Consider the following 24,193-nt stretch of genomic DNA (forward strand, 5'->3'; position numbering starts at 1 on the left):
TGTTTCCTGTGAATTTGCCATTCACTCATTTTGTTTGCCTTAAACCATAACCCTCTATTAAAGGAGAAGCATCACTATTTGTCTTGTCCTTACGCTAGCCCCAGTGTTCTGAATACAAGACTTTTGTTTGGAACCTTACATGAGTCTCAAGGTCCTCTGTTGATCCCATGGTCCATGACAAAACCGCAGAATCACTATTTTTGCAAATATATATTGTTTCAAGCAATCTTTTGATTTCAACAAGGGAAAAAATACATAACAATAAATATAGATATATGTTTTGCTGTAACCGATTTTCAAGCAAACAAAGACTGCCGCAGTTCTGGCACAACAATAAAGCATGGCCGTGTTATTTTCAAAGGGAAATTCTTTGTAAGTAACTAGAAGACAATAAGATTACCATGTCCATGAATGATGTTTTTTTGCACTCTCAACCACCCTCTTATTGTGTATATCATCTTTTTTTAAACATATTTCTTCTTATTGAATTTACAAGAATATATATACAAATACAGTATTTACAGTTACTCTAAATCTAATCAGGCGGCTTCTAAAGCTTCAATCTGTCCTGGGGAAATTGCCAATAAACAGTATTTGATTCGCGAGCCCTTGATTCCGGAACAAAGATATTCCCTTAAACCTTTACACTTGTGCGGTTACAAAACCTTGGGTTCCAGCATTTGCTTTCCTGATGAGTTAAGACGTAGTTGCAGACAGAAGAACCCCTTAAAATGGGCCAATGACATTGCTTTTTACATTTTAGAATTCTACTCCACTAAAGTCAATGCTAAAGGAGACAATTATCATGTTGAGTTGTGTAGAGTATACCCTGGGGCTGTCAGCCCAAGACCTTACTATCAGATGGAGTTGGGCCTCAGAAACCGCCATTCCGGATTTGCTGTGCCTCAGTAACTGAAGCTAGTCCGGCACCTCTGTGGATTCTTGTGTGTGGGCAATGCTGCAGCAATGGCTGCAGACTCTAGCTGAATGTGCACAGCAAGACTTTGCCACAAAGTTTGTGGACAGCTTTAATTAAATCAAATCAAATGCACAGGTTTTGAAGAACTCCTGAATGTTGACTTAGTCTTTAAAAGTACTTTGTGACCTGCATGGTTGACACATCATATGCATGTTAAAGTCTGAGGTTTCAAATCTACTCGTATTACATATACATTGAAAAGCATTTCCAATTGTTTGAAGCACTAACAATGGTGGTAAAAAGAATAATAATAATAATTACCTAGGTGGCAAGATTGCATTCAAGATCTCTTCCGGCTGCTTGGTAACATCAACGGGAGGGGACTTTGGTTTTGTAGGCGGTGGCACTGGACCCGTTACAACTGGTTGCTGGGGACTGACTTTCAAAGGGCGTGACTGAAAAGAGGATAAGTAGGAATTGCATTATTTATTTTATATACAGGGACGAACAGTACTCTTGATTAAAAAAAGAACAAACAATAGATAAGATATCAGCTTTGATTGGAAGCAGTGAGCTTCTGTTTCGGTGCACATTCAGACCATTGCCCCTCCTATACGATTTAGATTGCGAAAAATATATTAAAACATGGAGAATTAGCACAGGATGGTGTATGGGGCGGGGGGGACCACTATGAATGGGGATAATTGGTGGGAGAGGGAAATCACATAGGGGGAACTAACCAGTAGTGTTGCAATCAAACTATGTAGGATACAGCATACTTGCATACATAATGGTTATAACATGAAGTAGTGCCGTGTCTTCGAGTAGGCCCGAATCCTCACAGGGCGTGTTTTCGAAGACCACAGAACAACAAGGCCTCATCTCTCGCTTGATCATCACATTCCAATTCCCAGGCGTGGTAAAGAACACGCATACACCTCAAAACAGTTAGGTCTTTGAACAAATTAGATAGGAAAGTGTGCTGCTGAACAGGCAAAGAGCTGCAGCCCAGTGCCAAGGTCATATTCCTGGGAGCTAAGGCAGCGGTCTCGGGATGCCAAACACAAACCAAGATTTAGGACACTAGCGCCCCCCAGAAGAACGGTCACTCTATTTGAACTACCAGATGTGCAGGGAAAACGGCCTTATATCCTTCAAGAACTGGATTGATTAGTGGGACACTAGGTTCACTTTCGGGAGAGGAACTGATAAAGGGGATGTGGAAAACAACACAATCTATGATTAGGGAGAACCGAGAGCGATGACCATACAATGGGAGGACGTGATGGGGCGACAACGTGTCTGGGATGAGAAAAGGGCTGCTTTGTTCGTAAGGACAAGTGAAGTTGTCTACCAAGTTCATGTTGACAGCAGGTGCATGTCACGTTGTTAAGATCGAACGTAGGGTGGTGCCAGTTGAATTTAACAAATTACTTTGCAGTACTACAAGATGGATGAGGACGTTACCCACGTGTGGTAAAGATGGGTGAAAAAGACAGCAGATCCAATTGGAAGATGGGATATATGTAACCATTTGCATGTATATAGGTGGTAGCCAATGAGGGTTTGGGGATAACCACTGTATACTGAGTGCGTCATGAGTGACGATTTTTGTGTTTATAACCTGACTCTTGTACGAGGGACACCAGAGATCTCTACGGCAGTGGATTCATAATACCCAGTCACCTTTTCCTTTTGTATACAAATTAAAAATAAAAGCTCTTGTTTTTCCTCGAAAAAGGGTGCACCTAGCCTTTTTCCCTCGTGGGTTATATTATCTTATCGCTGGGGAGTTGCCCTACACTTCTTACAATAGGGTGAGTTTGAGTGGCATTCTAGCCACTTTGTGGAGGGGAGTAAATGGAACAGTCACCAGCGATAGTACATCAGTGAACATTGTAAGGGTGGAGAAGGAGGAGAATGACACACAAGGGGCATGGTTGTTGGCGTACACTTTCATCATACCAGAAAACAAAGAGAAAACCTACCTCTCCTTAACTCTAAAGGGGATTGAAGGGGTGTCCCTACCGCAACTGTGAAGCCCATTTGGAGCCCTCTCGGCTCCCCATCGGCGTTTCGCGGTCTGCGTCGCTTGCCCAGCAGCATTTGATCCTCCACTGCTGGAGATTCCTTGTTTTTGCTGCCCTCTGCGTCTAGACTAAGACTGCTTTAACCCGGTGGAACCATACTTTGTATTTTTGCTCAAACAAATTAAACCAACAATATACAAGAGGTGAAGTTCTCAGGGAATTGACAAAGGATGCACAAGTGTTCGTACTGTGAAGGGAGAGCCCTGGCAATCACATCGCATTTGCTTTTGGATCCAGTTCCTGGGAGTGGACCAGTGCGGGAGGATCACCTGGGTGAAGGATCCTTGGGGAGTGGAAGTGGGACACTGGATGGCGGGACACGGTATTCCCCTTCCCTGTAACACCTTTACCCAATCCTGGCAGGTAGGATACTTAGGAACTCAACCCCAGCCCCTTTCCTAACACAAACACTTTCTCACAGACAAGTCAGTTTGAGAGAAAACGGACTAACACCCAAGCCATATTCCTGACATGTCCCAATACAATTGTCAGGCAATATTGATCATTACACACACACTTGACCTCCATCACACTTCCCCACACGGATAAAAGGCAGAGCACGAAAGCACACTAAGCAAGGCAAAGAACATGAGGAAGCAGCAGTTCCAAGAAGGCAGTTTAATACACGGCGAAAGACGGCAAACCAAAGAGGATTGCAAAGAGGGAAGTGCCATTGGCCTTTTCAACGAAAGACTGTTACTTTTATGAACCTTCGAGAATAGGAAACGTGAGACCAGGAATTGAGGCTGAAGAATCTTGCATAGTGTTTTAGAGGTACCTGGGGCTCTCCTGCGTCGATAGTGAAGGCAGGGATAATCGTTTGCCACTGTAGTAGTGTCCTTGGATCCTATAACAAAGCAGCGCCAGTGAAGTCAGCGCAGCCAGTGAGTTGGGGAGACTGTTATCAGACGGGTCTGTGTTAAAGTCAAGGGTGCAAGCTGCAACATTTATAGTGAAACTGACGAGAACAGTGGATGAAGCGTATGTGGCAAGCGATGCAACATCAATTAAACGAGCAGATGAGTGATTGAATTTAGAAGCCAAGAGACAATACCGTAGACAGAGTGGTCCGGCACCACGTGGGTGCTCAATCGACAATCTGTTAGGTATCCATCTGAAAGGTGGCAAATGTGACAAAGGATTGTGAAATTGAAAGTGATCCTGTAACGGGCCAAGCAAAACCCCTGTGCACATTTGAAAGTCTTGGATAGTTAATCTAATCGTGTAGGAAGTTGGTCCAAGCCTAGCGGAGGGAGATCAGCTAAAAGCTTTTGGTTAAAGCAAGTTTGTGTAAAGTTACAAACATTGTGTTAAAAGGAATCTAAGCCTGATCAAGGGGGGGTCCGAGATCTGACCCCGACTGGGGGGGGGGGGGGGGGGTACGATATCTGAGCCCGACTGAGGGGGATCCGGGGTAAACCGTAAGTCACCTGAGAAATAATACTTTACAAGAAATTAGATGCATGAATAAAGTACGAACATTGCGTTGAAAGGATCTGAGCCCGGCTAAGGGGGGGGGGGGGGGGGGATTAGAGGGGGTCAGAGGTGAATAACGAATCGCCTAATAAATGTAGTACTTTTCATTCTCTGGAAAAGGAAAAGAACGTATTGTTCGTCTGTCACATCAGACCCTCTGAATGAAAAGACTTTGAAAGGCAAAGAGACTTGGGCACGGAAGGCCCTGGTGCTAAGGATTGAACTGTAGCCTTGTGCTAGAGGAGCCAGAGACTGTGCCAAGCTCGAGTGTACCGCCTTGTCCCATGCTGAAAACGTGGGGAAGGGAGGCCAGCGGCCTGAACATCCTGACATATCATTTTGCAAAAACGTTTCTTTTTCTTAACATTTTTTTCCCACACTATTTGTATTTAGAGGTAAGGATTGGCAATAGGTTTATTAGTTTAAGCCCTTTTATTTTGACATGACACCACTAGGAAGGAGTTATTATTTGATGGTCGTAGCTTGCTCCCATCTGTAGATTTAGGATTAGAAAGGCGTTTTTCAAACCTTTTTTCACCCTTGAACTGTGGTCACTTGTGTCTGCTTTACCGTTGATACCATGCCTTCCATACACTATAGAGTGCCTCTCCCCAACACTCACCGGCCCTCGCCATTGTTCCTCAGCGGCTCCCACTACTTCTTTCCTGCCTTGTAGTTTGGCAGGCCAGCTTCTGCAAGCTTAGCTCGCACATCGGGCCAGTCTTGCCCACGCTGGTTGCTCCGCTGCTTCAGTATGGACGCAGATGGTGTCCTGCTCTCTGCTGTAATTTCATAGCTCAGGCTGCTGGGTCCTCGACATGGAGACTCCCCATTACTGTGAAAGCCCAATGGCCCAGCTTGCCTTGGGCTTTACAGGCTTTCTGTGCTGCTGGCTGGCATCCTAGCTCCTCCACAGGTCCCACCACGGCTGTCTCCTTCAAAAACGGGTCCCCTGATGGTCTCCTCCCCACAGACTTCCCAGTTTCTCCCAATGATGTTCTCTAGCTCTCTCATTTTACACCTACAACCACTTAACAGGTTGCAGGTGTGGATCCTTAATTAGGTTTGCCTGACTATAATTAAGGGGACATGCCTGACTCACACCATACTCTGCAGGCATCTTCCTCGTCCCAGTACCAGAGTGATAAAATGAAGGTGTAGTGTTCACTACAGTCTCCTCTTCCTCGTCCCAGTACTTTTAAAGGTTAAATGTGGGGAAATGAGGGGAGAGGTCTTGCAGTAGCCCATAAAGTTGGGGGGAGGGTTAGGTTGGTCATCAATAGGGCAAGGGGGATACCATGTCCAATCCCGGAGGATCCTCCAACCAGGTGACTCTCCCTCGCTTCTCCCCCACCTAGGGTCAGGACCCAAAAGCAATAGCCTTTCGCTGGCCACATGTGAAGAGGATCCAGGGGGTTTAGGAGTTACAATACCCTCAGGTTTCTCACAGTATGATATGATATATGGCATTTATAACGCGAATGTACACAAGTGTTTCAAGGCGCGACGAGGCATGGGAGGGGGGGGAACAAGGGAGGACAGACAGCGATCCTACTAGGCCAAGTGTCAATCAGATCGCGCAAGTGCATGTGCACAGTACACAAATCATTTTTTTACTGTTGTGTAGGCTGGGGACATCAAGATTAACAATGTAAATTAAGAGTTCACTTGTGTCAATAAATGCACCCTGCCACACATATATGGTTGTAATGAGAAGCCTTTGCATTTTGTGAAGTCCAGCCAAATGGAGCAGATCAATGTTGCAGCTAGTTAACCTTCCTGGGGAAGTTGTGCACAAGAAATCCAGAGTCTTTCATCTATTCCAGGCATTACATAACCAAGTACATAACCAAGCCAGTGGAGCCAAGGGCCTTTCAAAAGCATAGCAAAATGAGAGAGGGAGAGAGTCTGTGTGGGACAGCATTGACATGCTGGCCAGGACCAGATTCCATTGACGTCTGCCAGACCTCAATTTCCCTTGGAGATTGAGGGGGGAGCTGTAGAGTATAAAACACTGCAGAGAAGGGAGCAGAACGCCAACAGAAATATTGACCGGGTGTGCAGTAGGCATGGCTGCAAGCGCAGAGCGTAAAGAAGACAGTGAGGCCGAACAAAGACGCTGATTCGCCATGTTGCTTGGATACAGAAAGCCTGTCTGAAATGGAGGGTAGAAAGGCAACAGAAAAAGTGCTGAGGGGGCTGGATAAATGAGTGGTCAAAAGAGGCTTAAGTGAGTGGAGAAAGAAAAGAGACATGACGAGAAGCACAGAGGGCCTGGGAAGGCACAGGAGAGGTAGAGACTGTGGCAGGATTGGCCAGCTCCTTGCAGAGTTCGGCCCAGTTGTTAGATGTCGCAGTGATGCAGGCTTGGATGAGGGCTCTCTTCTTGGTGAGGACGGAGAGCCGGTATTGCCCTTGGTGCAGGTGGCAGGCCAGTTTGTCAGAGGATGTACCAGAAGCACGCCATTTCCTCTCAGCCACCCTGCACTTGCGTTTAAGGGTGACGAGGACTGAGTCGTACCAAGAGTTGCACTTGGCTTTGGGCTTCAAGCGGATCCTCATGACGGGCAAGAACATGGAGAGTATCAGAAATAGCAGAGTGGAGCATGGAAAGGGCTGTGCCAGGGTGTGAGTCAGCCAAGGGGGGGGCGGGGAGGGGGGAAGAGGGAGGAGTGGCAGCAAAAGACTCAACTGACACATGCTTCATGGGTCAGGTTAACCGAGAAGGTATGGGCAGTGCTGGAGTTGGCTTGGCCTGAGGGGTAGAGAGGGTGAGATTGGTGGAAAGGAGAGAGTGATCACTCCAGGAGAGAGGAATGGTGAGAGGGATCGAAAGGGGAAGGTCTGAGGAGATCAGAACATCCAGAGTGTGCCCTGCAGAGTGAGTCGGGCCAGAGGGGAGAATAGAGAGTGAGAGTGTCGCAGACGTCACAAAAGAGTCCAGTGGAAGGAGATTAAGCATCCAGGTGGATGTTGAAGTCTCCAAGAAGGAGGAGGTGAGTGGTTGAGAAAAGGAGGGAAGAGGAGAGACCCACCCACTCAGAGAGGAAGGAGGAGATCTGACCAGGTGGCCGATAGATGGTAGCAACAGTAAGGAAACGGCCAGGAGAGACAGAGCCTGCAGATGAGGCATTCAAAAGAGGAGTAGGCCTGCGTAGGAATGACAGAGGCAGGAATCCACTCAGGGAAGATCAGGGCTACATCCCCTCCGGTACGGTTAGGGAGGAGTGTGTCAAAGCTCATGACAGAGCTGGCCGTGAATCATATCTCGGTGAGACCGAGGAGATGGAGGTCAAGTTCCTACAGGAGGCGGCAGATGTCAGAGGAGTGTTTGATAGCTGAGCGAGAGTTTAGAGTGGCAATATGGAGAAGGTTGCCCTCCTTGAAAGACTTCCGGGGAGGGGTACAAATCAGAGGTACGCCCTGCGGAGCTGTAGAAGAAGCCCAACAGTGTGCCGAAGTGGAAGGAGGAGAGGGCAATGTAGACAAGGTGGGGACAGCAGAGGAAGGCAAGGAAGCCGTGGAGGGGAAGAGAGGACAGCACGGGAAGAAAGGAAATTGATGAGGCGCGGGACGCGTCTATCAAAGAGGAGAAGGTTGGCTTGAGGGCCTTGGACCAAGACGGTACCATTCAATTAAACATTAAGGATGACCTTAGAGGAGGAGTAAATCTGACATTAGAGGAGTAAATCTGACATCAACTAGGACGAAATGAAGAACTAATGGAATTAACTTTCAATAGTGTTGCAGATTTGTGTTGTTTTATATAATTTTGATGGATTTAAATACAAAACAGAAACAAACAAAATGTGTAATAAACTAATTTCAAATCAAAAATAAAAAGAAATTGTTTGCCTTTCAGAGTCAGACCCCTGGTTTTATATATATCTTTCAGTTGTTGTACTGTCAGGAAAGTCAGAGCTGACTCATTAAAGCTATCCATATTTGGCTTAACTTTTTGATGGAGCTTAGCCTTGTGGCTGGTTTAGTTGGGCACAGGTACAACAAATAATCAATGTAACCACTCTACGCCAACCCCGCCACCTGCCACCAGTGTTAGGTAAGAATCGGTGTAGTTACACTGTGTGAGACTACACAACAACTTATCTGCTTAGTATTAGGTAACCCACCTTTTGGTATAGGTCTGTACTACACAAGTTGGTAACGTGACTGAGCAGCCATGCCTATCTCAAGAAGGGTAAATGTGAGCTGTACAGCTGTACAAATGAAATTCGTAAATACAAGTAACACTTATGCTCAAGGTTTCTGTTATAAATAGTTATTTATTTAATACACATCAATTTTTAAATAAGCGTTCTTTGAAAAGGCAATTCATGTAACAGTGTAAATATACTTTAAGCACACTTTTCAGAATCAAAACAAGTTGGTGGATAATCTTTGGATAGGCTTCTTACACAATTCCTTCCATCACAAGGACGGTAATGGGATGTATATATCACACAAGTTATACTTTGCAGATTGAGGTTGCAGAAAGGAAAGGTTTAGGGAAGGAAAAAGGTTAAACAGGTTCTCAGTATATGTGAGGATACTTACATCTTCCAACGAAATCTAGACAAGCCTTTCCCTGCAATAACAGTCTACAACAAGTTACCACCTATGAGGGACAAACAATAGCAACGTCAATAGGCTAGAAGAGTCTGCAGGGAGCAAGGACAGTCAAAGTCAATTTGAAAGTCTATGGAGCAGAGGCACTTTTTAGAATCAAAGTCTTGCACAAAGTTATAGAGTTTGTTAGAAAATCACTTGTAGTGTCACAGGCTGTTAAGCCTGTGAAAAGAGTTGGAAGACAATGGGCCTCATTACAAGCATGGTGGTCCGGGAACTAGTACCGGTAAGCATGCCAGTACCGTAGTTCCCGGACCACCATACTATGTGCTCTGCTCGCGGGTGCCGTTTCACCCGCCAGATTTTTTCTGGCGGGTGTAACGGCACCCGTGTGCAGAGCCCGTCTGATGCACCGGCACAACTCTGTATGTGCCGGTGCATCCGACCTCCCCATCCCCATTCAGCCTTATGGGGCAGAATGGGGATCAGGAGGCCCTTGATTCCAGCACCAGCAATTACCGGGTCTGCCACAAGCTCGGCATTACCCGGTTCTTGCCCATTCGCGGGTGCAGGAAAAAATGCAACTCCAGTGGCAGCCGTGCCCTTAATAAGGGCACGGCTACCGCCAAAGTTGTAATGAGGCCCAATGAGGTAAGTACCCCAAGTCTAAATAGTACCTCTGGTTTGAAGAAGAGTGGTCCAGCTGGATTCTGTCCTGTTACAACGGTGCAGACGCCTTGTTCCTGAGCCTCAGTCTTGGGGATAAGAGGGAGGACGTCTGGAGGGCTCCTGCGGCGGTAGTTGGGAAGTCATCAGCTGCTACGGGCTCTTTTCGGTTCAGCAGCACTTTGCAGTTTCAGCGCTTAGTAAACAGCACTGTTGCGGGTGTTGGATACCAGTGGGGCTTCCTTCACTCCTTGGGTCCTACACTCTGGTGAGGGAACTCAAGCTCTGGTCGACCTGCTTCTGAAGGGACTTTAAGAGACTCCTGGAGCTTCTGGATGGATTTCAGTCGTTACACTCAACTACGGATTTCTCGACCCCTGGCACTCGGTTCTTGCAGCAGTGAAGAAGTACAGCCAGTTAGGGAAGATGGTCCAGTGGAGTTTGTCTCTGGGTTAGTTGGTCCCACTAACCCAAGGGAAGAAGTCGTCCCTTCATGAGCTTCTCTATCGAATTGACGAGTTTCTGCACAGCAGCAGTGCTTCACCGGGCCATTCAAAAGGTACAACCTTTGTTCACAGTTTCTTCGTTGGGTCTGACTCTCATCCCAAAACCCTTGCCTTTCAAGCAGGTTTCTCCCATTCATGCACAGCCGAGGCTGTCAATCACACAGCAGGGTGGCTGTCCTGAAAGGTCAGTCAGCCAGCCAATTAGGACTGGTTGCATTCAGGCATTCCTAGAGACAAAGGACAGGGGAGTTTTGGGAACCTTCCTCACATCCTGCCTTTCCAGACACACTGGAGCCAGAGGCAGGTTCAGGGCTGAAGCCCACCAAAGGCCAAATGAAGAAAGGGCTCAAACCTGGCTCAACGCACTGAGTAAAATCCAAGAATGACCACACAAACAGAAAATGGCGAGAAAAGAAGACTATGGCCATTTTGATGAAATGGTCACCCATGGGACCTGTACTGCAGCTGAGGATTCAGCCTGCGGTAGAAAAGCACAATGGTAGGAAAATGAAACCACTGCCACCAGCCATTTAAAGTAGTGAGGGTAACATAAAAATGTTACATGAGAATTTAGGATAAGGGGCTGCTAGGTAACCGCCCAGCACTCCACATAAGATGGTGTGTGCTGGACCTACGAAGAGAAAAGGTAAGTAAAGTCAATGTAGTTCAACCGTATGAGAAATATAAAAGGAATTCTCTGTGACACTGCACTGAAGGTGCTGGGTGTCATCATACAAAAGTAGATGCCTATGGAGTTTGTCAGACTCTAAAAACAGTTAAAACGCATAATCCAAATCAGGTCAAAACACCAGAGAGCGAGAAAAAGGTCTCACTCAATCCAGGGTTAAAATTAAAAGTCCTAAAGTCCAGCAAAAGAGCTGGGGGTTTCTAAGGTTGAATGGAATTAGCACAGAAATTAGAATTCTCCCCAACAGGGCGTGGCCAGGGCCCATGCCGTGAGGACTTGCTGGCTGAGTGCTCCTGCCTAAGATCCTAAAACAACCTACTTAAGGATGGCGTGAAGCTGAACAATCTTGTGTGAGCTAACAGAATAATGGCACAGGAATACTGGCACTGCCAGCAGCGCCTGTATCAGCATAGACGAGTCACCCTGGAGACCGAATGGTCAACGGACGCTGCAGCGTGCTAGAGGCAAGATGGCGGCTGCGCCGGGAAGGTAACTCTCCCCAGCTGGAAAAACACAAGGACAGTGGGAGCACTTGTACAAATACGAACGCTGGAGTGGGGGTCTCAAGCCCTCCGTTGAAAGCTGCTGGTACACAGACCCGCTGCTTGATGAGTGCCGAAGAACTTGGAGTCCGGGGCTGACGGAGGCTGAGGGAGGTGCGGCCAGGTCCTGGCAGTGAGGGACAACTGGCTGGAGTTGCAGAGATGGAGGAGACGCCAGAAGAATAATGCGAGCCCACTGCTAACACCACAGCACAGGAGCCCTGAAGAGAGGGTAGTACAGCGACATTGCAGAGCGAGCGGAACGACCAGAACAGGTTTCTGCAGCAGGGCCTGACACAGAGAGGTGAGACGTGCACTGGCTGTGGATGCTGTGGGTTCTGATGCTCCTTGCCCCAGTAGACAGGCAAGGCAGAGGCCTGGGGGTTGATGTTTCCTAACGGATAGCCCCCCCCCTCCACCCCCCATGTGGATCCCGAACTTCCAGATAGACTCTTTGGGCTGCACACCCTGCGGCAAGGATGAAAGGGACCTGGGAGGTAAGCAGGACACAAAACACTAATTGAATATATGATTGAGGAGAAGCGGCAGTGGGCAGTCTGGCTGTGGTGGTGAGTGGCACGGAGCAGGCTTTATTCTGACCCCAACATGAATGAGATTACACTTGTGAGAACACTCCCACCTCACATATTGAAAACAGAACAATTGTTCAGGGGGGCCGACGTTGCAATGTACGGTCACACTCCTGGAAGGACTGGGCTCTTGTCCTGGACATCTTCGCCATTGGGAAAAGGCAGATTAACAGTAAAGCAGCTAAGGACACAGGATAAGGAGCAAAAACAGATATCTCAACTCTGCTAGATACACTGGGAGGACACAACATGCCGCCCACCAAGCAAAAGGCCAATAACAAGGCCACCAGTATAGACTCATTCACAGCCCAGGTTAGATGTCCTGACCCCATGGAAGATAAAACGGATGAATCACCCCTTTCCCGACTGCATCGGACTCAGCTGGAGTCACAGGACAATAAGATACTAGAGGTCATTCCTACCGTGCGATCCTCCCAGGAATGCAAAATAGACTAAGTTAAGGTTGATGTCCACCTATTGAGGCAAGATGTAAGGTCACTAGCGGAGCGTATTACCACAACAGAGACACTACTACAAGAAACAGCGTCCACCGCTGCAGAGTTAATGTAAAGAATAAAATCTTTGGAAACTAAAACGCCATATTGGAAGATCGTGCAGAGGATGCAGAGGGGCGATCACGAAGGAACAACGTCATAGTGCTTGGAATACCAGAGGGGAGTGAAGGTAACAACCCCACATCATATGTGGAAAACCTAATAGTGCAGGAGGTGGCCCTGGGAAGATGTCCCTGCGGTTTACGATGGAAAGGGCATACGGATCGCTACATAAAAGGCCCCCACTGAGATCTAACCCAAGACCAATTATAGCAAGAGTCCTTACTACTTAGTAATACTGAAACACTCCAAAGAAGGGGGTGTGCTGCAAAGGGGGAACATTAAGATCGTAATATACCCACACTATACCCCGATGGTCCAAAGTAAGTGCAACACATTTGTCCCCACGAAAGAAAGCCTTCGTCGATAGGGCCTGAAATACATGCTCATTTACCCAGCAAGACTGAAGGTGCTCTACAATGAGAAGACACACACATTTCAGACCCCAGAAGCTGTCGACATGTGGATGGATCATAACAGAATGTAAGAAAAGTCTATGGAGTACCTGAAAGATGGCAAAGGATATATACATAATACCAACAGCACATTGCTTATTATGGTTGAACGCTGTTCACACATGATCATAATAACTGCCTGAGATACTTGCTTTACGGCAGGGGTGACGCGCCGCTGCCCATGGCAAGGACTAACAGGTACCCCCTAGCAGGGGTTTTCACCACAGGTAGCGTATAGTTGGTACAATTACCTATGCCTAAGTGGTCTTGTGGCCACGATGGTATGGACTTGCCTGAGTGGCTGGAAGCTGTTCGGCACAGTTACTGTACCATGTTCGGGGACGCAAAGTTAAAGTAATTTTTTGGTTTGTATGTTATGCGGGGGGGAAGTGAAGGTATTGCACAGAGATGGCATTGATTAGGATTGTGAAATGGAATGTCAGGGGGTTGGGGATATATATGCGCAAGAATTGGGTGAAGTCCTTCCCGAACAGGAGGAAGATCACGATTGCATTGCTGCAGGATACACACACCTTCTACCAGAAGACCAGAACTCACTGTTCGCTAGATGGGGCGGCACGGGCTTTGGCTCCACTTATTCCAAATTCGCTAAGGGAGTGCTAGTATGGTTGGATGCACAAGTCCCCTTCTGTCTCATAAGCGCCAAAACAGATTGTGAGGGACGTTATGTGATTATACACTGGCACATAGACCACCAGGAAGTGTGGATAGTGAACACGTACAGACCTAATTACACAGAGTCCACTTTTCATGACCTAATTACACAGAGTCCACTTTTCATGGATCACTAAGAACAAAACAGTCACACTTGAGGGGGGCCCTTTTCATTTCATTGTAGACCAGACAAACACATGTGAATACCCGATTGCGGTGGCGTCACTAGATGCCACCAAAGCCTTTGACTCTGTATACTGGGAGTGGATGCTGGCGGCAATGGAATATTTTGGTACTGGACATGAATTCATTAAGTGGGTACAGGTGATAAACACACGACTTGTGGTCAGAATGAAGACAGGGAAATGGGTCTCTGAGACCTCGGAAGTTAAGCGGGGTACCCAACAAGGATGCCCGCTGTCACCCATGTTATATATCCTGGCTCTTGAACCAATGGCAGTATACCTCAGACAGGAGTTCTTGGACATGGTGGATGGGACGACCCACCTTATCTCGTTGCATGCTGATGACGTCCTTTTATATGTGAGAGTACCAGAGCATAACCTGCCAACGATGCTAGAAGTGTTGGGTAACTTTAACAAACTTTCTGGCATATCCTTGAAATCGGCAGAAGTCATGCCTATTCCCACTGGCAGGACTGAGACACTGCGATCCCAGAGACCTACCGGAAATTGGGCTACAGTGGGAATGCAACACTTTCCGATATCTTGGGATACATATTGCACACTCTCCTGAGAAAATGCATGCACAGAACACAGTGAGGACTCTGGAAGGGATACAATGATCCATGGGTATTGGGGCAAAACTGCCACTGTCGTTAATGGGAAGGACAGCATTGATTAAAATGATGGTGCTGCGGACATTGCTTTACCAATTTTCTAATGTGCACTATTATATACCAGTCTTGTTTTTTCGTAGACTGGCTTCACTGCTTATGGAGTTCTTGTGGGGGAGTGGTAGACAGAAAATAGCCTTGAAGATGTTGTGCATGCAATATGAGGACGTGTGAGTGCAGCTGCCACGCTTTGAGATGCACTTCCTAGCCGCACAATTGCAATATGTGACGTATTGGCTGTCTGACGAGGTCACCGCTGAGACGGACCTACTACAGACATTGATTGGACCGGTCCTACTGAAAGAAGTCCTCTGGATGAGTAGACGATCGGTGGGTAGCAAGGTGCTCCTCATAGAGGTTGGAAGAGACGTCTGGAAGAGGGCGATGAAAGCACTAAAGATGCGTAACCCATCCTCCCAGCTAGCACCTATGGCGCCAGATGCCTGCACGGGAGCCGAAGAGCTGGCAGTGGCTAGGCAATGAGAGGAATGTTGGCTTAGTACATGGGGAGACATGTACAAGGAGGGAGGATATAGAGAACTCACAGACTTGCTTCACACTGAGGGGCTATCCAGGGGCCGATTCTTGTGGCATTGTAGGGGATGTAAACATTTTGGCCGTGGCACAATTGTTTGCGGCCAAATTGACCATGGTAAATTCAGGCATAAAGCCAATTTTGCCACGGCCAAAACTGCTCCAATTAAAACCCCCTACCCACTCCCACACACCCCCCCACCAACCCCATACTTACCTTTTCACCATCAAGGCATGATCTTACCCTGCAGTGTCGGATCCATCCTTCCTACGTTGTATCTGATCTGACGCCTCAGGGTCACTTTTCTTTTTTTTGTGTTTTGTTCCCAGCCTCCATACCTCCGGAATTGGGGGACACCCGTGCTGCCCCCAAAGGTAATCACTACCAAACATTGGTAGCGGGGGATACCCTTGCAAGCACCGCTCCCCATGTTTGGTAGTGATTACCCAAATTGGTTGTTAACAAATGACCAAATGGTACTGGCCGAATTCGGCCAGTTGTTCCATTCAGTCAATTAGAAACAACCAATTTGGGTAATACCATTGTAAGCTGACAGCGATAGCGAAAAAGAAATGGCTGGGGGAACCAGAAATGTGCCCACTGTTGCAACTACTGTATGAGCTGGAAGATGGCTGGCACCTGGTGTCTATGATATATAATTGTATGCAGAAATTGAGGAGTGCACGTAACGCGGGAGTGAACGAGAAATGGGAAAAACACCCGAGTAGGGAAGTGAGTGATAACCAGTGGAAAAGTGCAAACCAGTCGAATAGTGCCTTGCTTTTTATCAAAAATGTTTCCTGTAACGCGTGGTGCCGTCTTTTGCAAATAAATGTTTTGATTAGAACATACATGACCCCACTCCAAATAGCTGCATTTGATCCAGCTAGGTCCTCTGATTGCCCGTGTTGTGGTGGGGGTGGGTACAGACACTATACATATGTTCTGTAACTGCGTACATGTACAATCCTTTTGGCACCAGATCAACTGGGCGCTGCCGCATTGCCTGCTGGGAGCATATCCCAGACCCGAAAAATGTAGGCGCGCTATTAAATTCATTGACCTGGCTTGTATACTGGTTAAGAGGAGTATAGCGATGTCCGGGAGGGACAATAGGAGGCTGCAATCCGCAGCATGGTACAATGACTTTTTGAGATGGAGTACGGCTGAAACTACAGCTTGGCGCAGAGCCCTGAAAGCAAATGTTTTCAAACCCACAGAGAACATCACAGCATGGGACGCCCTTATAGAAGCAGTGTTCAGGCCCTCAGACGATAAACCCCTGTGACACTGTGTGTTGTTTATGGATAATCCGGTTTACTTTACACTGGAGAACCATCCAGAAATAAAGTACTCAGGTACCCCCTTTACACGGCACAGGGATGTGTCCCTCAGGCTTGCAGAATTACAATACATGTAATACATTGAGAATTCTGAAGTTGAGGGGTCCGTATCACCCCCACTCCCAAGACAGAACTTTTAACATGCGTTGGATGTATTTTGTTTTGTTGTATAGTGTGATTGCCAATCCTTACAACTAAATACAAAAAGAGTGTGGGATAGGGTTCACAAGAAAGAAAGAAGTGTTCACAAACGATAAGTCAGGATGTGGTCTCCCTTCACCACGTTTTGAGCACGGGACAAGGCAGGACTCCAGAGCACAGCACATGCTCAAGCTTTCCCAGCACGAGCCTACAGTTCAGTTCTTAGGTATCAGGATCTTCTGTGGTTAAGTCTCCTACAAAAAGTCTTGTACCTTCGAGGACCTGATGTGTTCAAAATAACAAACAAAAAGCTCCTTTCCGTATGCAGGTTGGGTGATGACTTTTCACCACTGGATCCCCCTCTTCTAGGTTCAGATCACCAAAAGGTTCCTAGCAATATCAGGCCTTTCAGTGGCAAGGTTTATAAATGGTAATGGTAATGTGTATTTGTATAGCACCTATATACAAGGCAAGTGTTTCAAAGCGCTCAAGGAGGGTGGGCACATGGGGAAATAAACAACAGCCATTCAGAGCCCTCGATATTCTGAGCAATAAGAGTCTGCACAGGCAGAGTAAGTGCAAATAATGCGGTTAACAGTTGAGGCATAGCAAATAGGTCTGACAACGATTCTGCAGAGAGAGAACGATCTCTAAGCAAGATGCATTCTGTTTGCTCAAGTGCAGATATGGTTACAGGGAAGAGGGAGATGGAGGGGGGACAAGTCCTGGGGTTCGGCGGGGGATGGGGGAGCAAGTGCAACCGGTCAATGGAGACTGTGGTAAGTGGAGAGAGAGCAACTCTCTTGGGTCTTTGCTCAGAGCAGTGTTGAGGAGGAGAGTGCAGGGCCGGAAGGCGAGTGCAAGAGGACTGGCGGGGTGCCAGGGACCTGTGAAACTCTGAATTACACCAGGCGCCCAGTCAGCAAGCTGTATGGAAAAGGAGGGGGAGAGGGAAAGAGCAGAGGTATAGGTTAGCAGGGTAGAGTGAGAGAGAAGGAAGAGGAAAGTCTTGAGGAGTTACCGGAACTTAAGAAGATCAGGCTCCAGACAGAGGGCGGCAGGGAGGCTATTCCAGAGGGAGGCCCCTGCTGAGGATAAAGACCTCCTTCCAAATCTCTGCTTGGAGAACCGTCTCACTCCCAGAAGGTTGGAGGTATATGAGCAAAGGGCTTGTGAGGGACAGTATTTAGATAGGCATCGTTGCACATATGTTATGATATTTTATTTGTATTGCGCTCGTACACAAGTGGTTCAGAGCGCGATCAGTAGGTCCCAGGCCCCAGATGGCCTTGTGGACAATGCAAAGGGTCTTAATCTTCATCCTTGCAGCCACGGGGAGCAAGTCGGGGGGATTTCAGCACCAGAGAGATGCAGTCCCTGGGTTTGAGGCTAAGGATAGGTCTTGAGGTTCTGTTCTGGATGAGTTGCAAAGGGTGCAGAGCAGAAGCAGGGAGGTTGAAGAAGAGGCTGTTGCAGTGGTGCAGCCTAGAGAGAACCGGGGCTCTGGAGACAGTGAGCCGCTGGGGGAAAGTGAGAAAAGGTAGAGTGCCTCTGAGGAGGTGAAGCTGATAATTAGACTTTTTTTGAGATGTCCGAAATGTGAGCAGTGAAGGAGAGTGGAGTCGAAGATGACCGTAAGGCTTTTAGCAGGGCTAAGCGAGGCCGGCCAGAGTGAAAGTGTGAAAGCGGGTCCAGGGGTCCCAATGCAAACGATCTCAGTCTTACTGGCATTGAGGCAGAGGTCGTTTGCAGCACACCATGAGTGAATAGCGGACAGTCAGAAAATGAGCAAGGAGGAGGAGGAGGAGGAGGCGGCTGAAGGTAGCCTGAAAGATAGTCGTGTGTCTTCTGCATAACACTGGAAGCTAGAAGTGAAAATATATAGCTTCTGAGGACCTGATAGGTTCAAAATAATAAACAAGAGATTGCACTTGGAGAGATAGTTGCACTTGGAGAGATAGTTCTTCACCCCTGGGTCCCACTCTTCCGGGCTTAGAGCCCTCTCGAATATCAGCCTCCGTCCGTCGGGTTCACTATGGCCTGCATTCAAACAACTTTCTCGGTTACATTCATGTGACAGTGTGTGATGGCTTGTCACCCTTGGTTGCCCCTCTTCCGGGTTCAGACCCTTCTCGAATGTTTGCTTCCCTCTGTCGGGTTCACCGCGGCTTTACATACGTTGGGTGATGGCTTTTCACCCCTGGATCCCCCTCTTCTGGGCTCAGACCCTTCTCGAATGTTTGCCTCCCTCTGTCGAGTTCACAACAGCTTTACCCAGATCAATTTCACCTAGGGCATTCACACATCTTAATGTCTTTTTAAGCAGTTCACTGTGGACATCACTCTGTCGGGTTCACTCTTTGTCAACACAATGTTCCTTGAGGCATCAGGCTTCGCCCGTTTATATCGGCATCTTTCTGTTGGGTTCACTCTTGCCATTCATACAGTGCTTTACCTTTCTCACCATGCAGGATTCATCTCCCTTAGCTTTCCAATTACCTGCTGAACGAAGACTTTCGAGTATACAGGGGATTTTGCTAGACCCCTGTATGACCACTTTGACCTCTTCCTTGCGGCTCTCCTAAGGCCTTCTGGCATTGGTAGTTTCAACAAAAAGGGCACTCAATCAGCATCTCTAGTTGAGCACCCACATGGTGCTGGACCCTTCTGCAGGTGGTTTTCCCCTAAGACGTTAACAGTTCTTTGAACTTCCCTTAACTTGTTGTTTGCAACTTTCATTCCACACAGTTCGGTTTCTTATCGGTTCTCCCCTCGACACATCGGCTGTGATGAACCGCCTGGCTTTCTTTGTATTTGGAATCAAGGATGGTACCACGGTAGCATGCGTCTCTTTCTGTCCCACTTGTAAACATAGGCGTTCTCTGTGTACTGTTGACATATGCTGCCACAAACGTTATGATTCCTTCCTGGGAGCCTTTGCGGGTCTGGGTCGAAAAGGACAAGGTCACGTCTCTCCTTGTCACCCCTTTGGTTCTTGCCACCTTTCTCTTCCTCTTGAACTGCAGCCCTGGGATAGCAGTCTCGGTGTGCGCTTTGCCTTGCTAGTAATGTGCTTTCGTACTCCACCTTTTATCCCTGTGGGGAAAGGAAAGGGCTGTCAAGTGTGTGTGTGTAATTCTGGTCAATTGCCTAACTTTGCCTGACCCTTGTGTTGGGACATGTCAGGTAAACGGCTCTGGTGTTAGTCTGTTGTCTTTCGTGGTGTGCTTGTGTTTGTGTCGGAAAAGGGGGGAATATAGTCTCCTAGTATCCTACGTTGCAGGATGGGGGAGAAGGTGTTAGAAGAAGAGGTATACTGCGTTTCACCTGTTGGTCTTCCACTCCCCGAGGACTCCCCCTTCTAGGTGATCCTCCCTCACTGGTCCACCCACAAGAACTGGATCCAATAGCGATGGCCGTGTCCTGGTCACCTGGATAACAGATCCCCAGGGATTGGTTAGGGAGACACCTTCAGGTTTCTCACGGTAGGGTAAGCTTATATTATTGTCAGACTTAAGCTGCATTGTTGGTTAGTAACTTGAATGTTATGGACACCAATGACTGCAACATGGATCTCTTGTATGTACTACAACATGTGCTAATATCATGAATATCAATAAAAAGAGAGGGGCATGGCTTGCACTCATGGAGTAAGTTGACTCCTTTTTCTGCTCCTGCGTGATCCTGAATGATCCAATGGTAAACCAGCTTTAAATTTCAGCCGGAGCGTCGGAAAAGCAGCGATCCAGCAGACAAACTTATAAGGAGTGCCCAGCTGAAGGAGGGAGAGTGGAGCTGCATCTGCTTGTACAGGGCAAGGGTCGGCAGTATGGAACCGCCGGCGTTGCCCGAAACTGAGATGATGGCCGTAGAGTGAAGAAGGCAGCCACAGGACGAGAGAGGCTCGGCGGGCAGAAGTGGTCCGAAGCAGCACAGCGGGGAAGTGGCGAGGCAGCGCGGGACAGAGTTGCCACGAGCGTTGGAGAAGTGCATGCAGCGGAGGAGGACTGCGCCGACACTGCATGGACCAGCTGTGTGGAGGTGCGAGGAGAGACGCGGCTGTGACTCCCGCTGGAGAGCACTTCCATAGTCATTGGAGCTCGGTACTTGCAGCAACAAGAAGGCACGAGTCATCCTCTGCCTCCCTGCCTCCTCAAGTAGTAGGCCTACATGCAGGGCCTCCAGCTCCAGTACTGCTACTGCTAGAATGGTAGTGTGGGATGGGGTGTGGGAGTGGTCCTTTTGTGCATTTGCAGTGCTCATTGGGGCCCACTGGGCTGATTTTGGGCACATGTGCGCTTTTTCTGCACACCTGACTAGTTAACGCCTGGTCCGCGATGCCAGTGTTTCCAGCGTGGAATTTGTATTGCTACCGGCATGTCCATGCCAGTGTTTCCGTGTACGTGGAAGCTCTGTCATGATCTCTGCTTCCAAAAGGTCAGGACTTCCCCAACTCCCTTGGAAGCAGATCCATAACCCAGGTTCCGAGTGCCAACCAGACCCAATTGGGACCTTTTGGACCCTGTCCTGGCGCCAGTGGCACCAGGCTCATAAATATGCCCAGTCCCAGCGCTGGAAGCGCCGGGCTCATAATGCTTGGGTGGACTTACCTGCAGCAGACCATGCTGCTTACTTACCTGCCAGTTGAGCCCCTGATCCTCTTCTGTTTGGAACCACTTTTCCTGTTGGGTGGGGCAGGAGCCACTCCCTAGGTTCAGAACACTGGAACTCTTCTGGAAAGCAGGAACTCTTTTCTTACCTAGGCGAGGCTGTGGAAGGAGACACCTAAGCACTACAGGAGGCTATTTAAACCACACCCGATGGATGAATCTTGCTTTGCGTTATTCTGCATCCTCTGCAGCAGAACGCTCATCGTGTCTTCTGCATCTGATCCTGGGCCTAAGGGAAAAAGGCTTACCATCCTGGAATCCAATCTTCAGCAACACCTATAAAGACAAGAAAGAATAGGTTAGCACTACGGTCTTCAGTGACAGCGCATCTCTTACCCGGTCCATCGGCTGTCACCAACGCCTCGCGCTGCATTCCGGCATCTGAAAGACAAAGGCTTACCTACTCTTCGCATGCTCCGGAGGTCTTCGCACTGCATTCCGGCATCTGAAAGACAAAAGTTTACCAACTCTTCGCACGCTCCGGAGGCCTTCGGCGCTGCATCCCGCATCTGAAAGACAAAAGAAGGTGCGTTTAAAGACATTGGGCAACTTTATTACTCACGTGCCATTACTCCTTCCCACGCCGAATCCAGTGGGTATTCCAGCACCCTTCAGCAGCTCCGAACTTGTACCTGCAAGATAAAGGGACAGTTAGTGCGCATCGTGAAGCAGGCAACAAGCGCTTACTTACGTGCTTCCAGGCGCTTCTATTCCTCACACGGGTTCGATCCTCAACTCTCTTCAGCCCGCCATCCGCCATCGCCGGAACCCTGCAAAACAAGAGACAACTTTACAAAAGACTTTTAAAGACATTTGAAGTACCCAAAACGTACCGGTCGTGCAGTAAACGACGGACAGCAGTCCTCTGAGGTCAAGAGGCCTGCACCCTTATCCAGTGAAGAAACTGGTTACGGCACCCTGCCCCGAGGCAGATGGAGAGCTCGGCGTTCACTTACCTAAGGTGAGAACGTTAACCTTTGGGGTTCTACAGGAGAAGAGAAAGGGAGGAAGAGAGAGAGACACCCAATAACCCCAGTTCATTAATCCCATATTTTCTATCTGCAGACATCTTACTCTTCGAGTCAGACATACAGTGCACAGAGGTCCAGCCCAAAGAGCCAACCGTGTGTTACACATCATCTTTGAAGATACGGTATTCGCCCAGTCAAGACCGGCGCCTCTGCGGGAATCAGGTGAGCGTTACAAGCTCGGAATGTGCACTTACTAACACCATGCCGGTGTCTCAGCCACAGCCGACGTGTCTTGCCGCAGATTCCGATGACAGTGTTGCCAGATATGGTAGGTCACTTGCGGTGACTGTGTTTGCAGCATCGCAACTCAGACTATGCCGGACCAGAAACAGCTGCCAGAATGGTGCGACCGGCCCCACTATTTCCAGACCGCCCTACTTGTAATGAGGCCCATAGTCTTGTACATAACCCTTTCCAGGGGTAGAGTCAGAGCCTTTCTAAAACGCCAGGCTCTTTGCTTTTCTTCAGCGCGACCACTCTGACCCTTTGCCCCCCTATTGGTTTCTTATTCTTTGTACTTTTGATCTTCAAGTGCTTCCAGCACCACTTTTATGCATTCCTTTCCCTTTGACCTGCACACTTGCTTAATCGTTTCATCTTCCTCTTTGCTGTGCCTCTTGCACGTTTCTTCACAGGCTTCTGGACCCTTTAACACTTTCCCTTCGTGCCTCTTGCATCTTTTCCATGGGCTTTTGGCCCCTTTAACACTTTTGCTTCAATATCCAACTTTACTACACTTATTATTTCATATGTGCGTGTCTCCCTAGTTTTGCGCTTACACTATTACTTTCACATCGTTGAAGTGTTCCCTTTAACTTCACTCGAACACTTAAGCAAACACAGTCCTCTTTCTTACATGTTTCAAATGTCACTTTGTACAGAGCTCTTCACAATCCCGCTCTTCAATGCTTTCAGACTCACTGGGCTAACTTCTGTGCTTCGGCTTCATAACGGTTCTTCGTTCCAAGGTCAGGGTCTCACTGCCTGCCCCTCGGATAATCCTTGGCTGTCTCACCAACCCAGGGGAACGAGCACTTGCATCTGCAATTTCTGCAGGAGACCAGCACGCCTCTCGGCTCCAATACGCAGACTCTCCTGGGATCCCTGGACACCCAGCTCCCTCACCACGCTTCTGCCCTTACGAACGGCAGCTTCTCAGCATCTTGGCATCCCGGTCTTCGGCCACTGGTCCTGGGCAGCTCTGGCGTTTCGGCTCTCCTCCCAACTTGCTCTTCTGCTTGCTCTCCTACTCGCGCCTCCATTTGTGTTAGAACACACCTTTTACAGTGAAACGACCAGTCAAATGGAGCCAGGTGTGAATAGTTATTATTGAATGCCTGACCCTGCTGGACTCCATTAGTGGGACAACTTGATTTCTTTCTAGGGTAGGTTTCCCTTACTCTCCCCATGTTATGCCTATGGGTAATCTTTACTGATTTTAGTTGCCTCATCCTCGTCTCAGTATTTGTTGGAAATGGGGAGGGAGAGTTGGGGGTAGATTGGAAATACCCCATTAAGACTGAGGGAGAGTGGGTTGGGTATTTTTGGATTTGTTTATTGAAATATTAGGTGTCCGGTCAAATGGTCGAAAATAAAAGATAGAATGACCATTTGATCGAAAGTCAAATGGTCAAAAAAAAAAAAAAAAATGATCGCATTTTATTTATTTATTTATATATTTTTTTAGTTTTGTTTGGTAAAAAAAACAAAAATTTAATATAGAAAAAGGGGGTGGGGGAACCCCCCCATAAAAAAAAAAAAATTTAAAAAAATAAAAAGACAATTTTTTCCACCATTTGACTCTCGATCAAATGGCATTCCATCATTCCG

General features: G+C 47.9%; 1 protein-coding gene across 1 annotated transcript in view; it reads right to left on the reverse strand.

The window, feature by feature from the left end:
• The window catches only part of DNALI1 (dynein axonemal light intermediate chain 1), a 166,912-nt gene that overhangs the window by 111,975 nt on the left and 30,744 nt on the right, over positions 1 to 24,193 (reverse strand). The window contains exon 2 of the mRNA XM_069625249.1: positions 1,241 to 1,374. Coding sequence (XP_069481350.1) covers positions 1,241 to 1,374 — 134 coding nt within the window. The remainder of the gene's footprint in view (positions 1 to 1,240; positions 1,375 to 24,193) is intronic.

Source organism: Ambystoma mexicanum, chromosome 11 (assembly GCF_040938575.1).
Source record: "Ambystoma mexicanum isolate Mex_15411 chromosome 11, UKY_AmexF1_1, whole genome shotgun sequence".
In the NCBI taxonomy this organism is placed as follows: Eukaryota; Metazoa; Chordata; class Amphibia; order Caudata; family Ambystomatidae; genus Ambystoma; species Ambystoma mexicanum.